At 39.1% G+C, this 23,737-nt stretch overlaps 1 protein-coding gene across 1 annotated transcript in view; it reads left to right on the top strand.

Moving 5' to 3' along the window:
- LOC125240486 (dynein axonemal heavy chain 6) overlaps positions 1 to 23,737 on the top strand; it is a 104,969-nt gene that overhangs the window by 53,114 nt on the left and 28,118 nt on the right. The window contains exons 50-59 of the mRNA XM_048148380.1: positions 3,345 to 3,470; positions 4,867 to 5,027; positions 5,235 to 5,376; positions 5,980 to 6,165; positions 16,931 to 17,103; positions 17,710 to 17,890; positions 18,716 to 18,895; positions 19,651 to 19,884; positions 20,174 to 20,320; positions 20,762 to 20,952. Coding sequence (XP_048004337.1) covers positions 3,345 to 3,470; positions 4,867 to 5,027; positions 5,235 to 5,376; positions 5,980 to 6,165; positions 16,931 to 17,103; positions 17,710 to 17,890; positions 18,716 to 18,895; positions 19,651 to 19,884; positions 20,174 to 20,320; positions 20,762 to 20,952 — 1,721 coding nt within the window. The remainder of the gene's footprint in view (positions 1 to 3,344; positions 3,471 to 4,866; positions 5,028 to 5,234; positions 5,377 to 5,979; positions 6,166 to 16,930; positions 17,104 to 17,709; positions 17,891 to 18,715; positions 18,896 to 19,650; positions 19,885 to 20,173; positions 20,321 to 20,761; positions 20,953 to 23,737) is intronic.

The following is a 23,737-nucleotide window of genomic DNA, read 5'->3' as shown; positions in this document are numbered from 1 at the left end:
TTTTTAAATATTGCATTTTTCAAATAATGACATTAATCCATTAAAAAAAAAATCTTTCGGTTTGTCGTCAAAATACTCGTTCACCGCAGCTATCATCTCACTGTCAGTAGAAAATCGTCGTCCTCTGAGATCTTTCTTTAAAAGTCTGAACAGGAAATAGTCACAGGGGGCTAAATCTGGGGTGTAAGGTGGGTGGTCGATGGAATCGAAGCCATTTTTGGCCATGGCTAACTGTGTAGTGCGAGCAGTATGGACTGGTGCATTGTCGTGTAATATCAGAACTCCTCTGTTAAGTTTACCCCTCCTTTTTTCTTTTATGGCTTCTCTGAGCTGGCAAAGTAAATTTGCGTAATAGTTAGCATTCATTGTAGTTTTCTTAGGTAAATAATCTATTAGTAAAATTCCTTCAGTATCCCAAAAAATGGTCGCCATAAGTTTACTAGCCGATGGACGAACCTTGTACTTCCGAGGAGGCTTTTCGTCCTTGAATTTCCATTGTAGTGACTCCTGCTTACTTTCTGGGTCCCATTGTCTAATCCAAGTCTCATCACATGTCACAATCCTAGAAATAATTTCTTCCTCTTTACCTCGACTCATGTCTAAAAACTCTTGACAACATTTGACACGTCTGTCCTTGTCTAACGCAGTAAGCATTTTGGGGACCCAGCGGGCACTAACCTTAGACATGTTCAAATAGCTATGAATTATTTCATTAACCCGTTCCTTACTAATGCCCACATCTCTGGCTATCTCCCATTGTTTCACTCGTCTATCTTCAATTCGTCTATTTTTCACCTTGGTCACATTTTCTTCAGTAATAGCAGAAATCGGCCGTCCACTACGAGGATCGTCTTCTAGGCTTTGCCGGCCCGATTTAAATTGCTTAGACCAGAACTTAATCTTGAAATCGGAAGGGCACGAATCACCGAACACGGGTAACATACGTTGTTTTATCTGCGAAGGCGTAGTTCCTTGTTAAGTGAGAAACTTAATCACTGAACGTTGTACAATTCTGATCAAATTGTTTTTCTTTAGCGACATGTTGCAATCAATCGAGTACCAAAAACAAATGAAAAGCAACTGACAAATAATAGTTTGAAATTTTGAAAAAAGAATAGTCAATAAACACGAATTCATAGTGGCCAGTATTCTTTTTTTAATATTTATAGCTTAGGTAGATAAGTTTTCAGCCACCCCTCGTATCATATACGTTTTTGTTCTCGCCTGCGTCGAATTTATCTATCATAAATTTGCACCAATCCACGCGACGGTCTTTCTGTAAATCGGTGAGCTTGTGCGGCACCCATCTTGAACAACGCTTATGAAGAGACAGTTTACTATGAATTATAGTTTGCAATGCTGCTGATCCAATGCCCAGTTTACGCTCGAGCTCTACATATGTAATTCGTCGGTTCGCACGAATATTTTTTTCCACAGTCTTTACATTTTCTTCAGGGACTGCGGTTGGCGGCCGTCCGGTCTTCGCCTCATCTTCAAAGCTCTCCCGTCCTCTTTTAAATTCAGCAAACCAATTGAAAACAGTTGCACGTGAACACGCAGACTCTCCAAAAGTCGAGACTAAAAGTTCAAAACACTCTTGAGGTGTTAAACCTTTTTTAAAGTCATAATATATCATAACACGAAAATCACGTCGAGTAAGCTCCATTGTTGCGGAAATTTCCCGCCAAAATTATTTAGAAAAAAAATAATTAAAAAAGGAATCCTAATAATTTCCAAGTGTTCCATTTTTAAATTTATAAGCAGATAACCTACCTTTACATGGTTGTATAACTGGCCAGTATCAATCAAATGACCATGGAGTATCTAACTTCTTTTGGCATGACCCTCGTACACAATTACGCCTACATTTACACAAGACAATACGTTTACAGGCCCTGTAATCAAAACTGGTAAACAAAACAATAGTCATCTCTTTTATACTAATGCACACAGATAAGTGTAGCTGAAATGCATATAATGTCACTAACTACCAATCAGCGATTTTATTCAGCTAAAAACCTTCTTGCTGTACGTACTGGCAGCTAAGAATTCGCGGTTCATATTTGACTAAAATTTGACACGAAAAGGGATGGGTTTATGTCATACATTAAAGAACCAAGCAGAAATAATTTTAATTTTATGCATATTAAAAAATAACTACATAATTAATTTGTTGTTATGAAGTAACAACCTACATATGAAAATAATAATTATGTCGTACACGTATTCCGATATAATAAGTATTTTTATGACTAGATAAATTCAATTTATATCTGTATATCAATGTACAGTCACGTTCAGGTTGTTGTCAGTTGCCGTCTATTGTTAACAGGTGTTAAACGTAGGCTTTCATTTTATAAATTTTACCTTTTCAGGGCTGGTGAGGTTTTTCAATCGCCAGATAAATAATATCTGTCAGATAAATGTCAGCTGTCACTGTAATTTATACGTGTATGAAAAGGATAGTGATAACTTTATCTGGTAGATATATTTATCTGGCGACTGAAAAACCGGCCCTTAAATATGTAATTACTTAGATGTCTCCACCGAAAGATAATAACATAAAAAACTACTTTCAAATAAAATGCCAGCCGAAAAGTGGTTCCAAGATCATAATACGCCGTACTGACACCGGACCACAGGTCACGTCTATTTCTATTCTACAACCTTCTAAATTAACACGTTTAGGGACGCTTACTGACGTCATCTGTCATAGACCAAAGGAAACAAATGATTACGCGTATGCTATACCATAAATGTCCACGAATGTGTTCAGATTGGCCATTTAAACCACTATGCCGGTGACATAAGGTCTGTGATCAAAATAATCGAACTCCTATGCCACTGACACGTACGTGTGTTTAAACAAGTTTACTGGCCTATGTCGGCCGCACAGCAGGCAGGCAAACATGGTCGCGCGATATTAATAAAATTATACAAAAATGAAAGTTTTTAAATATCAATGGCTATTAAAAATATTGCATAACATCATCCCCATACAAAAGTATCTCGTACAAAATAAATCGAAATAATTATGATCCTCGCCAATTACACATGAAACTTAATCCCATATTTTTCTCAGTATTTGTTGGAACGACTAGCACATGATATTACAAAACAGTACGGCGTATTCTTTTTATAAACATGTATTCTAAATATGCCGTACTACGACTGTTCCGACTGGCCGCCATTAGCGCACTGACAAGCTCCGTGGCACAATTTTGAGGCCCCGCCTACCGTGGCACAATATTCGTGGGGTCATTTTTGAGAGCTCTTTAGACATCTAGGTATATTAACAATCGCTGGTGCCATACGATTAAATAAATAAATGTCTGTTGTGGCAGGTGGTCGAGGAAGAGCGTATAAAGCTGCAGGCCGACGTGGATCTGGCCGCGGCTCGGCTGTCGCGAGCCGGCAAGCTGACGCAGGCGCTGGCAGACGAACAAACCCGCTGGGAGGACAGCGTTAAAGTAGGTCACACTATTCCTCATTACGTATAATACTTGGTAAGGACGGAGCATACGCCCACCAAAAATGGTCCTAGCACAGCGGTGTCATTAACACCATTCTTCACGAATGCGAGTCAAGCGTCAAAATGTTTGAAGTCACACTGATGCCCTTTACCCAGAAAAACCTGTGCTTTAGTGCGTTTGCACACTATCCGATCCGATATCGGATGTAGGACCGATATCCCATACCTTTCAGCCGCCATCTTTGCCTTTGAAATCCTTCCGATATCCGATATCGGATCGGATAATGTGAAAGCGCACTAAAGGTTTTTGGGATGGATACATAAACAAGGTTGGCGAATTTCATCGTTACGATTCATATAAATAATTGCGAGTATTGTCTGACGACCGGTCTGGCCTAGAGAAGAGACCCTGCCTGCTAAGCCGCGGTCTCGGGTTCAAATCCCGGTAAGGGCATTTATTTGTGTGATGATCCCAAATATTTGTTCCTGAGTCATGGATGTTTTCTATGTATATAAGTATGTATATATGTATCTATATAAGTATTTAAGTATATCGTCGCCAAGCACCCATAGTACAAGCTTTGCTTAGTTTGGAGCTAGGCTGATCTGTGTAAGGTGTCCCTCAATGTTTATTTTTTTATTTTATTTATAATACGCATACATTTTTTTCAAATTCTATGCATTCGTTTATATTTTTATTTATATTTAACTAGCTTTTGCCCGCGGCTTCGCTCGCGTTAGAAAGAGATAAAGAGTAATAGCCTATGTCACTCTCCATCCCTTCAACTATCTCCACAAAAAAAAATCACGTCAATTCGTCGCTCCGTTTTGCCGTGAAAGACGGACAAACAAACAAACACACACACTTTCCTATTTATAATAAACTAGCTTTTGCCCCCGGCTTCGCTCGCGTTAGAAAGAGACAAATAGTAGCCTATGTCACTGTCCGTCCCTTCAACTATCTTCACTTAAAAAATCACGACAATTCGTCGCTCCGTTTTGTCGTGAAGGACGGACAAACAATCAGACACACACACTTTCCCATTATAATATTAGTATGGATATAAATATAAATAATAAATAAATATTATAGGACATTCTTACACAGATTGACTGAGGCCCACGGTGAGCTCAAGAAGGCTTGTGTTGTGGGTACTCAGACAACGATATATATAATATATAAATACTTATATACATAGAAAACATCCATGACACAGGAACCAGGGATCTGTGCTCATCTCACAAATAAATGCCCTTACTGGGATTCGAACCCGGGACCGCGGCGTAGCAGGCAGGGTCACTACCGACTGCGCCAGACCGCAATATTAATAGTGTGGATACGAAACCCAAATTTATGGGTAGGTAATATTGATACATTTACAATTCTCTTGCAGTCAGCGACTCACCAACTGTATTGTACAACTGGGGACATCATCATAGCGTCAGGTTGCATTGCGTATTTTGGTGCTTTTCCAACCAATTACCGGCGAGAGCTCGAAGCTAAGTGGGTTGAACAGTGCAATGAGCTCGGGATTCCGGCTTCTGACACTTTCGAGTAAGTTTATTCCTTTCATTGCTGGTCTAATTCAAATAAGATTGAGCATCTTTATAGCCTTTGGCAATAAACAGAATTAGATTTCTTCAAATAGAATTCGTATTTGGCGTCAGTTTCTTAAACTTGATAACAATCCACTACCAACTTTCGATGTTTGACAATATAAACACTTAAGTGTTAACACTATACTCGTACCGTTGGTTTCAGTTTGATAACTGTGATGGCAAATTCGTACACAATCCGCACATGGAACTCGCAGGGTCTCCCGCGCGACGCTATCTCAACCGAGAACGGCATTCTCATGACGCGCGCGGGCCGCTGGCCGCTCACCATCGATCCCCAGGAGCAGGTACGCCGACGTCGTAGATTTACTAACCGCGTACTCAAGTGTATAATCGTTCAGATTCCGTAACGGTAATACCACAGTATAATAAAGAGTACTATCGTACAGTATGGCCGTTCCCGCTCCCCGCTGAAAGTGCCGCCCACCCCCTCTCGGTTACCTCACAGTTACCGCCTGTCAAAAACGCGAACAGTCGACCTGTCATATATCACTCATACAAGCATAGTACGCGTTCACCTACACGAGCTTACTGTGTGCTAGGAACGCGACGTTTTCATATATTTGGTCGGCAGTGTCAGAGGTGTGGTAACTACGATACGCTTGGGAGCGTGCGGTGTTGGCCATATTTTGTCTACTTTGTTATGTTTATTTTGTTATATTCGATTTCATTATATAGCTGGAAAAAAATTCTTCGAATATACGCTTTATACGCTGACCTTGCCGGAATACGTCAGCGCCAGGTCAGTATCAGCTGACACTAATATTATATTTGTTAACGCGTGCTGGTATACTTAATGGGAGCGAGACGTAGGTATTAGGTAAGCATACCTAATGTGCAGTAACGAGTTCTCTGTCGATTCTCATTTATCACTAAATAATTATCAACAGGCTAACAGATGGATTAAGAACATGGAACGTGACAATGGTCTACAAATAATGAAACTGAACGACCCAGCATACCTCCGAATCTTGGAGAACTGCATCCGCCTGGGCTGGCCCATGCTCATTGAGGACCTGGGCGAGTCGCTCGAAGCCACGCTTACGCCGGTGTTGCTCAAACAAACCTTTTTGCAAGTAAGTTACTTTGGAGGCTTTCTAAGAACTACAAACATGTTAAATATTGCTACTATAAGCAAAGCCACGTGCGCGGGTGTGTCATACGCACAATCGATGTACTTTTTGCCACATGACAAATATTTACCTCACACTTCTTTTTTATTTATTTTTTACATGCCAGGGTGGCTAGCCGAATGGCACAATCGCTCACGAAACGCTCACGAAACGAAGCGCTAGTAGATATCTATCTCTATCGCGCTTGCGTATTGGCGCGACAGAGCCAGCGGCGTATCGCTTTCGTTTGGCGTCGGAGAAATGCCATTCGGCTACGGGGCCTGATTAGATTAAACAGCCGTAATAATGGTTACTCAATCCTTTTCAGGACTTTTGTAGGTTAACTAACTAATGTATAAGATAATTACCGAATAAGAAAATGTTAGGTATACATACCTATACGATTCTTTTTTGCATTGCTGCAATATTTATTTCGCTTGAAAATTCATCTCCTATGAATTCTGTGACGAATATAGCTATTGTGTGCGTAGCCGAATGCACAAACGCTCACGAAACGCTCATCACGATAATATTTCTTTCGTATATATTAGATACTATCTCTATCGCTCTTCTTATCGCTCGCTCGCGCGAAAGAGCCAGACTACATTTTTGCGTCGTTTCGGTGGCGTGTCACGTCGCAGAAATGCCATTCGGCTACGGGGCCAGGTCTGTCCTGTACAATATTATTGAGATTTTATCTTTAATTATATTTCCTCGCTTCATTGTTCGATATAATTATTAAGTTTACATTATTGTAGTTTATTTAATCTACTGGCAACATATTGCACGCTTATTTTAGAGATTTATAAAAAATAAGTATTTCAATTGCCTCTAAACCTTCCCCCCCACCCTCAGGTCGGTGTCAACCGGCGGTGGCATGCTCATTATTTTTTCGTGCACGGCAACAGACGCACGCGTCCACTGCACTATCTTTTGATAATAAGTTTATCTTGGTCGTTGGCAATGCCAAAGCGTAAAACGCACTAACGAAGAAAAACAGTGGACTAGTATTTTTATCATCATCTACGGATGATCACACAACGCGTACTTTTAACAAGACGCGAGCCTGGGGGTTGACCGTGAGTCAACACGAAGGCATAACTCATGTAAGACATGGTGATTCTATTACGAACACATGTTGATATGAACATTAGTTACTGAATGTTATCCGCGAGATAACACTAAGTAAGACGCGCATTCGCGCATATGGGTAGAATCTACACTGAGAGAAATTTGCATTGTGAATTTAACAAGTTCGACTTGTTGCGGTTTATCCGTTTGAATCAGCCAAACGTATGTTTAAAACAATATGTGTCAGGTTGTTTTTATAAAATCGACTTGTTGATTCAAATATATTGCCGATTCAAATGACAAGTAGCTTGTTGTTTGAACCAAAGAGCACGTAGGTGCTATTTTAACCAAAAAAAATTGTTGAACGAACATGAAACTGGTTGTATTTTCTCTCAGTGTACGAGGGTCATGCCAAAAGAAGTTAGATACTCCATGGTCATTTGATTGATACTGGCCAGTTATACACCAATGTAAAGGTAGGTTATCTGCTTATAAATTTAAAAATGGAACACTTGGAAATTCTTAGGATTCCTTTTTTAATTATTTTTTTTCTAAATAATTTTGGCGGGAATTTTCCGCAACAATGGAGCTTACTTGACGTGATTTTCGTGTTATGATATATTATGACTTTAAAAAAGGTTTAACACCTCAAGAGTGTTTTGAACTTTTAGTCTCGACATTTGGAGAGTCTGCGTGTTCGCGTGCAACTGTTTTCAATTGGTTTGCTGAATTTAAAAGAGGACGGGAGAGCTTTGAAGATGAGGCGAAGACCGGACGGCCGCCAACCGCAGTCACTGAAGAAAATGTAAAGACTGTGGAAAAAAATATTCGTGCGAACCGACGAATTACATATGTAGAGCTCGAGCGTGAACTGGGCATTGGATCAGCAGCATTGCAAACTATAATTCATAGTCTCTTCATAAGCGTTGTTGAAGATGGGTGCCGCACAAGCTCACCGATTTACAGAAAGACCGTCGCGTGGATTGGTGCAAATTTATGATAGATAAATTCGACGCAGGCGAGAACAAAAACGTATATGATATACTTACTGGTGACGAAATATGGCTATATAACTACGATCCCGAAACAAAGCGACAGTCCACAGTATGGTGTTTTGAAGATGAGCTGACGCCAACAAAATGTCGCCGAACCCGAAGCACACAAAAACAAATGGTTGCCTCATTTTTCTGCAAGACGGGACATATTGCTACAATAGTGCTAGAAGATCAAAAGACAGTTAATTCAGAATGGTATGTGACAGTTTGTGCCCCAAGAGTACTGTCAGCTTGGTGTGACAAGCGGCCGAAGTCAGGAACCCGGCACCTGCTCTGGCACCACGACAACGCTGCCCCGCACACTTCCGCTAGAACACTTGACTATTTCAGCTCAAAAAACGTGACTATTCTGCCCCACCCCCATATTCCCCTGACCTAGCCCCCTGTGATTTTTATCTTTTTCCTAAAATTAAAGAAAAATTAAAAGGAAGGCGATTTGAGAACAAAGAAGATGCGTTGGCTGCGTATAATTATGAAATTTCTGAGGTGTCTAAAGAAGAGTGGTCATCGGTATTTTCTAAGTGGTTTAGACGGATGAAAACGTGTATACGTGTTCACGGTGAATACTTCGAAAAAATAGATAGCTGTAATAAAGAATAAAGTATGTAAATTTTGAGTATCTAATTTCTTTTGGCATGACCCTCGTACCTACAATTTTGGTACTATTTTTATTTTAGTTTTTATAAAACTAAATTATGGCTTGGTTTTTGTTTGTTCAGAAAGCATCGTTGCTTTCTCGAACAAGAAGACACGGAGACCGAAATGGTACATTCCGGACAACCAACTCGATTACCAGGACTCGAATTCTCCATACATCGAGAATGTTCCGGAGATCTTATCTGAAGACGCAACACCCTGCGGGTACGGCGCCAGGCTCAACTCCTGAAAATTCAGCTCCAAAAGTACCTGATTTGGACCCAGACCTGGTTACCGTGTTTAGGTGAGGCTATATACCGACCATACAACCATATTTGGGGAAAAATTCACGGTAACTTAGCCTCCCCTTGGTTATCATTAGTCCGCAAGGGTTTACCAAAGATTTGAAGGATAAGATATTAAAAGAATACCTTATCTCCGAAAATTGTACGCTTTTTTAAGCATTTTGATGCTTCATGCAGAAATTTCTGCGGCCATTACAGCCATGCTGTTTGTGGCAGCTGCCAGTTGGGTGTAGGCATTACAGCCATAAACCGAGCTATTACTGTTCTATTGACGTCTGATGATATATAAGATCACTGCTACCAAGCTGTTAAGCGACAGTTGTCGCATCTTATCAGACTTGCATTATTGCAAAACCCAAGCACGTACAAGGCTTGTCATTGTCACACCCAGGTTATAAAAACCCTTCTTGATCATAATTCAAGATGCGGGCGATTTACTCTATGGAAGTAAACTCCCGGAAAAAATAAAAGCCTCAAAAGTAACTGAGAAACAATGGCTACAGATAAAAAAGTCTGTATATTCGGGAAAGAGCAACACGGCTCCATCAACTTCGACAACAACGTCGGCGCGCAATCAATACCAGTTTCAGGGAAACGGGTCAGGCCCTCCTCGTTTCCAGTCGAAAACGGGGGGGGGAGCCCAGAGAAGGACAGCAGTCAACCAACCCCGAACCCTCCAGCCAGACCAGCGGGCCAGATCAAGCCCCGTGCCACTCCTCAACAATGAGTCAGTTACCTCACGCTGGTAAAATAAAATATTTTTTATGATTGCTGGTCAAAAATAACATCAAAAGAGCCCTTATTCCTTTGAGCGCTCATCAAATTCGTGAAATAGCCATCGATAGATGGCGTTGACGCTCGGTACGCGAGCACCGGCAACGCAACGCGTGTTTCAACACAGGCAAGAATAATCTTGATAGTTTTGAATTTAATCGCTAGTAACAATTCTTTTGGTTTTACATGGGGATTCTTTTTTAAAGTTTACAAGAGATAAGAATAGATTATGAAAACTTCAACCCATAAGGGCATAAAAATGGGGTGCAAGTTTGTAGGGGGATGATTTTTTTTTGTTATAGACTTGAAATTAGAGAATAAGAGAAAAGTGATTTCAGCAGCGTTTTTGGATACTCTTCTCCTAAGGGGGTAAAAAATGGAAAAATCACCAACTATCATCATGATGGAGAAGGGGGAGGGTTGGGGTTGAAACATATTACTTTTTTTGTTTCTCTGTGCTACAGTCACCGTCATAAAGGAGTGATGAGATTTCTATACCTAGTCGCTATAGATCGTTCGACAATTTCGTATGACATTTCAAAGAGTATATGACAAGGTACAGAAATCATCACTTATTTATGCCGGTGACTGTACACTGTATGGATAGTACCTAGTGGTAAACGGTAGTAAACAAAAAATCATATTTCGGCGCTATTATTTTAGGGTTCCGTACCTCAAACAGGAAAAAGGAATTATTGGATCACTCGTGCCTCTGTCTGTCCGTCTGTCACAGCCAATTTTCTCTAAAACTACTGAACCGATTTACTGTAATTTTGCATGCATATGTTGTTCCTTTGACCCAAAGACGAATATCATCATCTTCCTTGCGTTATCCCGGCATTTGCCACGGCTTATGGGATCCTGGGGTCCGCTTTGTCAACTAATCCCAAAGTTTGTATTAAATAGAGTAGAGACATTGTATTAAATAATTTTTAGTCAAGTAAGATAAGATTTTTAGACCAGTAAGTAAGATTTCATTATTATTGTCAGCCAGTTTAAAATAGGCCAAAAATGTAATATGACGTGATTAATGAACGCCCCTTAACTATAGAGTAACCAGAGCCACACTTCAGGACTTGAATTATCTCCTGACAGTCCTGAACTTGGACCTCATCTAGATCGATGCTGCTCGTTAGCCCAAATCTAATGAGCCCAAACATGTGGAGTTACGATGAGTAGAATAGCAGTTCTGTTGACCATCTCCTGACTCCATCATGAGACCTTGGACCTCATCTAGATCAATTCTGCTCGTCAGCCCAAATCTAATGAGCCCAAACATGGAGTTATGATGAGTAGAATAGCACTTCTGTTGACCATCTCCTGACTTCATCATGAGACCTGGAACCTCATCTAGATCGATTCTGCTCGTCAGCCCAAATCTAATGAGCCCAAACATGGTGGAGTTATGATGAGTAGAATAGCAGTTCTGTTGACCATCTCCTGACTCCATCATGAGACCTTGAACCTCATCTAGATCGATTCTGCTCGTCAGCCCAAATCCAATGAGCCCAAACATGGTGGAGTTATGATGAGTAAAATAGCAGTTCTGTTGACCATCTCCTGACTCCATCATGAGACCTTGGACCTCATCTAGATCGATTCTGCTCGTCAGCCCAAATCTAATGAGCCCAAACATGGTGGAGTTATGATGAGTAGAATAGCAGTTCTGTTGACCATCTCCTGACTCCATCATGAGACCTTGGACCTCATCTAGATCGATTCTGCTCGTCAGCCCAAATCCAATGAGCCCAAATATGGTGGAGTTCCGATGAGTAGAATAGCAGTTCTGTTGACCATCTCCTGACTCCATCATGAGACCTTGGACCTCATCTAGATCAATTCTGCTCGTCAACCCAAATCTAATGAGCCCAAACATGGTGGAGTTAGGATGAGTAGAATAGCAGTTCTGTTGACCATCTCCTGACTCCATCATGAGACCTTGGACCTCATCTAGATCGATTCTGCTCGTCAGCCCAAATCCAATGAGCCCAAACATGGTGGAGTTATGATGAGTAAAATAGCAGTTCTGTTGACCATCTCCTGACTCCATCATGAGACCTTGGACCGCATCTAGATCGATTCTGCTCGTCAGCCCAAATCTAATGAGCCCAAACATGGTGGAGTTATGATGAGAAGAATAGCAGTTCTGTTGACCATCTCCTGACTCCATCATGAGACCTTGTACCTCATCTAGATCGATTCTGCTCGTCAGCCCAAATCCAATGAGCCCAAACATGGTGGAGTTCCGATGAGTAGAATAGCAGTTCTGTTGACCATCTCCTGACTCCATCATGAGACCTTGGACCTCATCTAGATCAATTCTGCTCGTCAGCCCAAATCTAATGAGCCCAAACATGGTGAAGTTAGGATGAGTAGAATAGCAGTTCTGTTGACCATCTCCTGACTCCATCATGAGACCTTGGACCTCATCTATATCGATTCTGCTCGTCAGCCCAAATCCAATGAGCCCAAACATGGTGGAGTTATGATGAGTAAAATAGCAGTTCTGTTGACCATCTCCTGACTCCATCATGAGAACCAGAACCTCGTCCTGGTCCCGAAATATAGTAAAAATTCAAACTCTCATCAGATTTCAAGTAAAAATTGAAATCCATATAACCATCTGAAATGCAAAAAATTGCATGTATAAAAATCAGGCGGACCGTATGCTTGTTTGCCACTGACAGGATCAAGATTTGTTTAGTCGCAGTATACAGCATTTCTCGGAACTATCTAGCTGCTTACGAAAGCAAAGAGCGCCGGACGATCGAACCCAGAGGTCCGTTGCCTACGAGCGCTCGGCGCAGACTGAGCGGGCCCGTGTCAGCACAGTGTATTTTATTCGAATTTTAGGTGCTTTAAAAAAATGTCTATCGACAGAAAGGTATGTCCTATATGTATGATTTTTTTTTATTATGTCAACAAGAAGTTCTAGTTTAGGATATTTTTTTTAAGAGTTATAATATACGCAGGAACCGCAGGAAAAATATATAATGTAAACCTCTTTTTATCGAAAAAATGGGGAAGACACGGAAGGTTATTTATCATCCATTTCAAATAAATCTTAAAATGTCAATAGTTGATTACCTCGTATAGGATATAATAAATAGGATTGTGATCATTTATTACCCCAAATGACATTTTTAACAGCACAATCACGATTCGAAACGAGTTATCCCACTATGAAATTTGAAAACGTCTTCCGAAAAAACTGATTTTTTTGAAGTATAAAAAGACATATTTTAAAATATTATCTAATTATTACCTAGCTTAAGATATGTTCTTTAAGGAACATTATCAGTTTTTTAATAATCATTTATAGTTTCTTTATAATTTTGAATGAAAAAGGTTACATTTTGCCAAAAACGCTCGTCTTTAGGAATAAGGCCTCTTAAAAACGGTTGCTCGGTAACTTTTGAACGTCCAGTTTTTCAAGACGTTGTACCCCAAATAAATTGGGCAAGTAGTGAAAAAGCCGTTATGGAGGTACGTCCAAAATTTAATTCAGCTGGATGCAGTTGTCCAGTTTATTTCGAGAACGTTTTTGTCACAAAAATCTAATGACACCAAACGTTTTATTCCAAATCTCGAAAAGCTGAACAAATTTATTCCTAGAGAACATTTCAAAATGGAAAACCACAGACCAACTGTTAAGCTTATACTTACCAACAGGTAGCTTCATGGCTACAGTTGATTTGAAGGAAGCTTACCCACTGATTCTTATTGCGAGACATTGCCGCAAATATCTGAGCGTCCATTTTGAAGATGAAAACCCTAGTTTATCAACTTAAATGAATTTACGGCTTTGTCTTATGGTCTTTTTTAGCGCGGTATTTTATGTGTCGGGTACTCTTATGTAGAGTGTTTACGAAACGAAAACGTTAACCTACTAGAATGCTTGTGCTTTGTCATAAACTATACTAATAGGACATTAAAACCGCGACAGGTTTGTCGAGACTTAGGTTTTATGTTCAACTAAGTCGGTTTTTTTTACCTACGGGAAAAATGAGAGAAAAATCGACGTGATGGTTAGAAAATCTCTGTCACTACACTCTTGTTCCGTTAGAGAATTATCTCAACTGATCGGAGTACTTATTGACGCATGCCCTGCAGCTAAATTTGGGTGGCTATATACTAAAATTCTAGAACGCCAAAAATGTCTAGCATTGCAACGCGACCCAAACTATAGTAAGAAAATAAAATTACCGAAACTAATATTAAATGATCCGAACTGGGGGATGAATATTATATTCTCTTGCACACGGAGCGTCGAGATCCGAGGAAAAAGCTTTCCACATAAACCAATTGGAAATGTTAGCAGTATGTTTACCTCTTAATATTTCTTTAATGACCGTCGTTGTGACTGTTTTATATTAATTCGTATAGACAATACGAAAGCTATAACTGATATAAGCGATGAAAATCGCATGGGCAGCGTTCAATTTCGGAATTTGAACGACCCTTTCAGACGGATTTGGCAGTGGTGCGAAGAAGCGAAACCTTTGGTTTTTTTGCATCGTATATAAATATTAAATATACGAAAGACAATATAGAAGTAGACCGGGTATCACGAAATGTGAATCTCGATACTGAATGGGAACTATCTCATGAAGCGTTTATACTGCTACGCATAATGTATACTGCTGGTGAGCCTGATATTGATCTTTTCTCTTCTCGCTCCAATGCCAAATGTACACTTACTTATCATGGTGGAAAGACCCAGATGCATCAGCTGTAGATGCTTTTACACTAGACTTTTATAGTTTCCCTCCATTGCCGATCATTTTAAAATATTTAAAAAAGATAATTTATGACAAAGTAACAGGAAGTTTAGCTTCCCCGTCTGGCAATCCCAAGCGTAGTTTCCTTTGTTAATGTCACTAGTAAATTCCGATATTATTTACATGAGCCCCGAAGAACATAAGGTCTGTTCTGATCACAGCACCAGGAATCCATTCCACAAGCGCCTACTTCTCCTGGGTGCAGCGGTGCTCTCCGGTAAAGGTTATCTGAGGAAACTTCATGTGATCGCATCTATTTCTAAAAATACCATTCAGCAATATAACGTTTCGTTTAAACGTGGTTTAAACTATGGTGGACATTTTGATCACAACTCGATCAAAACGTTTTTAGTAGTTCGATTAAGTTGATTCTAAGATTTTTAACGGACCAGTTTAACGCAGGATCGTCATATTATGGATCCATAAACAATCATAAGGTCAGCATTATCCCTGTTTCTCAGGACCAAAAAAAAAAAAGAACATGTTAAACGTTTGTTAAAACGCACATTTAAAATGAGACCTAATTTTCCAAAATATACTTACTCTTGGGATCCAAAAATAGTATTGGATTACATTGATGAATGGTATCCAAATACGACTATAGAGCAGATTACCTAGGTACTAAAAAGCTTGTCGTATTATTGGCATTATGCACTGCCCATCGCGTGCCAACATTCTTACTGATTAAATGAGTGAATATACACTACCCAAATGGGGTAAAAATTATCGTGTCAGATATAACCATCTGCCCCGACATACTTATACTGTTCCTTTCGTACCTTAAAGAAACGTGTCGCGCGACTTTGGTCCTTCGCGAGTATCTCACTCTAACAAGCGATAAAAGGGCCTCCGAACTCGGAACACCTCTTATTAACTGCGAAGCGCCCTCACAGGGACGCGATGGCACAGTCAATAAGCAGGTGGATAAAACAAGTACTAGCGGAGATCGGGATGGACGTGGCAACATTTAGTGCACACAGGCACTCGCCATGCTACCACGTCTACTGCCGTTTCGGCAGGGGTCAATGTTTGACATTATCAGAAAAACTGCGGGTTGGACCTCAACCTCGCAAATATTTCCTAAATTCTGCCATCGTCAAATAGTTGACGAAGACCTATTTGCAAGATCAGTTTGCTATAATTAATTATGAACTGTGTTACTGAATAAGACTGATCTTGTGTATAAATTACATAATTATGTAATTGCTAGTTGTTTAGTAATAATTATGTAACAAAATTGAATGATAAATATTTAATTTTGTTTTCACAATTGCCATCCGCAAAACTTTGTCTCTAAACAACTACAATAATGTAAACTTAATAATTATATCGAACAAGCGAGGAAATATAATATATGGTCAAACGAGCTTCGCAAGCGAAGTTCGATCGATATTATATGACTCGCTTCATTGGAAGATATAATTACCCTCCTCCCGATACACCCAGATTCCAAAGTTTTGCTTGGAATAATCTCTGAAAATAATGAGCATGCCACCGCCGGTTGACACCGACCTGAGGGTGGGGGGAAGGTTTAGAGGCAATTGAAATACTTATTTTTTATAAATCTCTAAAATAAGCGTGCAATATGTTGCCAGTAGATTAAATAAACTACAATAATGTAAACTTAATAATTATATCGAACAATGAAGCGAGTCATATAATATCGATCGAACTTCGCTTGCGAAGCTCGTTTGATCATATATTATTTTGAATTAAATTTTATATGTAATTAAGATATTGATAGTATTCATCACAGAACTTAATTTAGATAGAAGAAACAAATTCATATATTTGTATAGGGGCCGAGCGTGTCAAATTTTGTACTGAAGTTGATTCTTGCCTGTAATTTTAAATATGTCTCAGGCTCTTGATTGTTCATAATTTTTGTGTTGTTGCAATTGAATATCACGTAACGAGGCATTTTTTATGTTTTGGTTGACTTCAACTTACAAAAATTGACGCCCGAAAGCTGCAAGCTGCGAGTAAAGACGGACAACTCAGTGGATTTCACTGAGTTCATTTGACAAGCTAACTAGATACGTTTGCTTGATCTATGGTATATATGACATCTGTGGTATTCATACATTTTAATATATGTTGCACACAGGCAGGAAGACTGCTCATACACTTGGGTGACAGTGACATAGAATACGACACCAATTTCCGCTTATACATGACGACCAAACTCGCCAACCCCCACTACATGCCCGAGATATGTATCCAAGTGACGCTGGTCAACTTTACAGTCACCCTGTCTGGATTGGAGGATCAGCTCTTGGCGTTAGTAAAGTTTACTATATTTTTGATCTTGATTTGAAGCTAGCTACACCGATTTATCAGAGCGATTCTCGCGAGCGGCATTCGTAACACAGAAAAGCACGTAACGTAATAGCACCTGAAACCGTCCTTAATAAGTCTGATCTTCATTTCACTGGTTGTATTACAATCTAATCAATTTCTATGCAACTAGCTCACCAAAATATAACTGAACGTAAGGCAAAATGCGAGTACTTAATCATAATCAACTTCATGTCATAATTCGAGTTCTGCTCCGCCCTACGCTACGCCGTAGCACGTTATCGGCTTTGGCAAAATTATTTATGATAACGTGATTTCTACTGTGACGACCGGTCTGGCCTAGCGCGTAGTGACACTGTCTGCTAAGCCACGGTCCTGGCTTCGAATCCCGGTAAGGGCATTTAATTTGTGTGATGAACACTGATATATGTTCCAGAGTCATAGATGTTTTCTATGTATATAAGTAAGTGTATCGTTGTCTAGCACACAGTACAATCTTTGCTTAGTTTGGGGCTAGGTTGATTTGTGTAACATGTCCCCCAATATTTATTTATTTATTCAGTGTAAAGTGTATTTTACCTAAACTAGAGATGTGGTGAGACTAGAGCGGCCAGACTTGGAGTTGTTGCGCACAGAGCTGATAGTGCGCATCAACGCCGACAAGGGGACCCTGCTTGAGATAGAGGACAAGATACTCAAGCTGCTCTACGCCTCCTCGGGGAACATTCTCGACGACGAAGAACTCATCGAAACACTCAACGAGAGTAAGGTTGGTGTCTAGCTAGCTAATACATTATAATATCCACATTTCTTACCTAATCAAACAAAGTAATAATTATTTCGCTAGCTGTCATAGAAAAAGAGTTAAGTCTGATGTTGTACAAGCAGGAATTTGACCCCACTGTTAACTTCAAATGGGCAAAACTTGGAAATTAAAAGATAAAAAAAATAAATGGTGGTGGTTCAGCACTTTTGCCACTATGAAGTATATCCTCAATTTTTTTTATTCAAATCAAAAATCATGCAGCACACTCGATTGTTGAAATCGCCTGGAATGACCCATATATAATGTATAATTGATTTTATAGTTAAAATTACCTAATTGATGACTATGTTAAAATGCTTCCGTAAGGGAACCTAATTTAGTTCCCGCATAGCGCACACTATTTCATTGGTTCGAACTTCCTGCTGAGTCGATAGTAATGAGGAGGCACACTGACATTTAATCCCGCCAGGCGGCGCCTGTGCAAGTCTCTAGGCATGTCACTGTAATTCATATGTGAGAGAGAAAAAACAAATCATCTTCTCGCTCTCATGTATGGACTAATAGGGTTGCGCCATCTATCATAACCTTTGAGTGTGCCTCCTCATTGGTTTCCTTTATAACCTACTAGCTTTTTCCCGCGGCTTCGCTCGCTTTAGAAAGATACAAAAAGTATAGCCTATGTCACTCCCTCCAACTATCTCCACTTAAAAAATCACGTCAATTCGTCGCTCCGTTTTGCCGTGAAAGACGGACAAACAAACAGACACACACACTTTCCCATTTATAATATGTATTATAAGTATGGATAAATGTGCGTGATCATAACAGGAAACTTCGGAAATTATAAACGCAAGACTGGAAGAAACCGAAGCCACTGAGATCAGCATATCTGCCGCGAGAGAGAAATATAGACCCGTAGCGACCCGCGGCGCTGTCCTGTACTTTGCCGTGGCACAGCTCGCCGACATAGACCCCATGTACCAATTCTCCTTGAAATATTTTAATCAGGTAAAATGCATTAACTACCTACCTACTTGCTGTTTACGTAACCAATGAAACATAAACATAAAATCGTGAAGCAAATGTAATACATTCATTTTCTCTAATTATTTTTAAGGTACAACTAAGGAACAAATCAAATTATTTTATTGATTTTTTTATGATTTGTTCTTTTTTCAAGAAGTCACACTACTATATATAAATTATAAATTGAAATAGATCTCATACACGAAAGAAAAAACAACAAGACCCACTGGTGGCCGAGCCGGGAATCGAGAACCCGGGTCTTCAGCTTAGGCACTGGTCCCACCGCGAGCTAGTAAGCTATGAGCTATCGGCTATAAAAACGAACAAAAGATAGTTACTCCCGTGCAAATAAAAGAGACACGGCGATGTTTATAGTTACTCGCCCAGCGGTGAGCTATCAAAATCGCCGTGTCTCTTTTATTTGCACGGGAGTGCTTATCTTTTGTTCGTTTTTATAGCCAATAGCTTATAGCTTACTAGCTCGCGATGGGACCAGTGCCATACGCGGCTAACGTCTTTACCACTAGACCACCCGCCCGCCGTGGTACCTGACGAAATGTCTCTAGTGTATGTTATCTCTGATAAGGCTAGCCAGCCAACCAGTGGGCCTTATCGTTTTTTCTTTCGTGTATGATATCTATTTCAATTTATTATTTTTAAGGTGTTAAGCTATTGAAAGTAATTGTGGTACTATTCGAGTCTTACAATAACTGCTAATGCATTTTGTATGAACGCAGGTTTTCAATCAAGTAATAGAAAGGAGCGAAAAAAGTGATGTCCTTGAAACGCGGCTACAAATCCTTTACCGCGAGATAACCTTAAACGTCTACCAAAACGTTTCTCGAGGCCTGTTCGAGAGGCACAAACTCGTGTTTAGTTTCCTGCTCAACACGGCTATATACCTTAATGCTGGATTGATTCGTCAGGATCAATGGAACTTCATTCTGAGAGGTGCAGCTGGTACTTCAGTGGTAAGCTTAAAATGCTTAAATTTAGTAAATATCTAAGCCGCTGGCCTTTCTTGCGCGCGGGTTTTTGAGGAATCGGAGCAGTAGGTATAAGTAACACGATTTTGACTAACGAATAGATTACATATCTACTGCTGAAATACGCAGTCATCCCATACTGCTAATCAAAATTAAAAAGCAGTATCAAGTGCATATAGAGTTACTGGCGTTACTGCATTTTTAGTAGTGCTAGTTTCCATCTACAGTGTGTAGGTAACTAAACGAAAAGCATTTACTGAATGTTATATTTTAGGTTCCACCAAAGAAACCCTTAATAGAATCACTCACCGAACAAATATGGTTGCAAACTAATCACTTGAACGAAATGGACCCTAGCTTTGAAGGACTCGTTGAGGACTGTCTCAAGAAGATTCCAATCAAAATAGGATCGTTTGAAGTGGTAATTTATTTAAATAGTTTACCAGAATCAAATAATGTTAAGTTTATTACGAGAAAAAGGAGCTCATCATCCTCCTCTTTGCGTTATCCCGGCGTTTGCCACGGCTCATGGGAATATGGGGTTTGCTTCGACAACTAATCCCAAGATACTACGGACAAAAGGTATATGGTACATAAATATATATAAAACCGAATATAAAACAAATCTTTAAATAAATAAATAGCAATTTATTACGCTATTTACATCGTTAACGTCCTTTTTTTATTTTTGCTAAACCAAATGCATATTATTATTACGGACTTTTGACTCTATAGTCAAGAGCACGACAAAAATAGTGAGCAAAAACAATAATTATGTTTATGCCATTGCCACACGCGTTTGTTTGTTAGCATCCCATTACTTTTCTAATCATATACATTATCCTAATATTTCATTTGACAGGATATGCACGTAGATAGAAACAATAAGCGCGCGCCTAACAAAAACTGGGATGCGATATTGGAGCCATTTGAAAAGCTGATGATAATTAAATGTCTCAAGGAAGAAAAACTTGTGTTCGCCATTGCTCAATACGTCAGTATCAGCCTTGGAAAAGTGTTCATTGAGAGCCCTACCGTGCAACTATCTACTCTGTAAGTAAACATGAACCGCTTTATCTTCTAGCGAGTAAACGACTACCTTTATAGACGACTGCATTAAAACCCCTCTGCCGCAAAATGTACAAAAAGCAAAATGTACACAACGCGCAAAATGTAACAACAGGCACAATGCTAAATACACAAAATGTGCAGAAGACAAAACGTACAATAAGCGGAACGTCAATAGTTATTTGTTATACAAGGGGCCAAAGTTGTATATTAACGCCGAGTGTGGAATTGAAAAACGAGCAAGTGGAAGGACTGTATAGTTGAACCACGAGCGAAGCGAGTGGTTCAAGAATAGAATCCTGAACTTGCGAGTTTTTTAACACACGAGAAGAAAAATACATTTGCACCCGAGTGTAACACAAAACTTTTCCCCTCACTATAGCGAGGAAACTACAATGCAAAAAATGTTCCTCAGGTGGTAAATCATCTTTATTACTAGATTCACCTACTTTTATCAATTTTAAAGTAGTTAATTTGACTTTATTCAAGGTCAGATTACTTTACCCACTAGTGGATAAAATGCGTTTTTACCCGCTGGTATTAAAGGACAAAACACGTGTTTCCGAGCTAGTGAGGGGAAAAAAAAATATATTAGCGCCATCTAGCCGAGAATCAACCAAAGGTGGACCCATCGCCATCTAGTCGACCATTTACCTTGATGGTTCCGAGGTACGTTTTTTTCTTAAACTTTAGCTGTGTATACGGAGTATATATTATAGTTTTGGAAGGATCAATATAGCTTGAATAAATTAAAACATTTTTAGTTTTTCAAAATATTATTAATTTGTGTTTCTTATTATAATAAATTACAAAAATTTATTTTATCCAAAGTGACGAGACTTACTTACTAAAAATATGAAATACTTAAAATAAAAAATTAAGTATCACAGCAACACCGTCAACAACGAGATATGGTGTTACCAAAGTCATTAAAGTAAGGGTTTTGTTACATTATGAGTATTTTTTCAGTAGGTAGTTAACTCTTGTACATTGTCCATTTAATCCATTTGAATATTTTGGAGATATGTAAGTATAGGTAGGTATCGACCGCGTCATTCGCGAGGACGCGTTCCTTAGATAGGTATCGTATTTTTATGACGTTAAAAGTTAGATTTGACAAATGACAATCGTCAATGACACGGCCTATATGTTTTTAAAGTTTTTTGTGAGATTGTGATTAACGTTGGAAAAGTCTTGAGCAAAAGCGTAAGGCTTAGATATTATGTTATAGAAATCATTTTACTAGTTCAACGGAATCACCTTTTTTATCACCAGGGTTCGAAACTACAAGAATAATGGACGCAACATTATTACTATTAAATATTATTCACTATTGTATGACGAACAATTTCAGTCTTAAGATTTTAGTCCCCACTTTGATACTTAAAGATTTATTCAATTGAATAAAATATGCATAAATGTTGTCACATACATTTGTGGTTAACAATATGTTTCGGAGAAAAATACAATATCAGACTTAATCAGTATCACATAATGCATACAATGTGGGATACAGGATATAGCCTACTGAGATTAAAAATAATTGTTTTTTGTCGACCGGTCTGGCATAAATAGTCGGTAGTGACCCTGCCTGCTAAGCCGCGGTCCCGGGTTCGAATCCCGGTAAGGGCATTTATTTGTGTGATGAGCACAGATATTTGCTCCTGAGTCATATATGTTTTCTATGTATATAAGTATTTGTATATTATAGAGGTATGTAGTATGTATATATCGTTGTCTGAGTACCCACAACACAAGCCTTCTTGAGATAACCGTGGGCCTCAGTCAATCTGTGTAAGAATGTCCTATAATATTTATTTATTTATTTATATTATATACAGGGTGTCCCAAGACCATGGGACATAACGGGGAAGTACCTAAAATATCACAGATAGGATATATTGCTGAAAGAAGACTTTATTTTATTTTTAAAACTTGGTAAAACTGCATTCAAAGATTTTTTTTCTTGAAAAATTGCATGGACAAAATTTAAGGCTAAGGAGTATGCCATGTAAAATGTTAAAATTCATGGTCTTCCTTTTATGTCCGACACTATGTTATTTAGAGAAAAATAAACTTTATAATGAAGCCTATCGATCGGCGGTATGACAAAATTACAGGATTTTTTTTTCTCGTGTAGCGGGTTTGATTCCCGGTTTAACCATGTAATTATTTAAAAATCTACGAATGCAGTTTTACTCAGTTTTAAAAATAAAGTCTTCTTTTAGCAAAATACCCTATCTACGATATTTAAGGTACTTTCCATTCATGTTCCATAGTGTTGGGGCACCCTGTATATCGTTGTCTGAGTACCCACAACACAAGCCTTCTTGGGCTTACCGTGGGACTCAGTCAATCTGTTTATTTATTATTTATTTATTTAGGTGTAAAATAATTACTAATATTTTGCCAGTTAAATGATGTTTGGATTAATCGATGGTTTCAGGCGTTACTTTGCGGAAATCCATGTTAATCGTAAACTAGAACTTTCCTTTGCTAATCCGCGAATAGATAACGTGCAAGTCAATCAGTGCTAACCTGTTATAATTACTTGCGTATTTTTTACATGCAATTAATTTTCCCACCCTCCCACCGCAAAAATAAAAATAAATACGCAAATAAATATAACAACCCACCACCAACCGACTGAGTTGCGGGACTTCGGACCGTCAACATCAGCTCCTGAGGATGCCTCGTAGAGAGGCGAAACTCGTGTCGAGTTTTGTATTTTTGGTGGTGGGTTGTTATATTTATTTGCGTATTTATTTTT

The sequence above is a fragment of the Leguminivora glycinivorella genome, chromosome Z (genome assembly GCF_023078275.1).
Source record: "Leguminivora glycinivorella isolate SPB_JAAS2020 chromosome Z, LegGlyc_1.1, whole genome shotgun sequence".
Classification (NCBI taxonomy): Eukaryota; Metazoa; Arthropoda; class Insecta; order Lepidoptera; family Tortricidae; genus Leguminivora; species Leguminivora glycinivorella.
The sequence above is the reverse complement of the archived record's forward strand: the minus strand, read 5'-3'. Positions and strand labels throughout refer to the sequence as shown.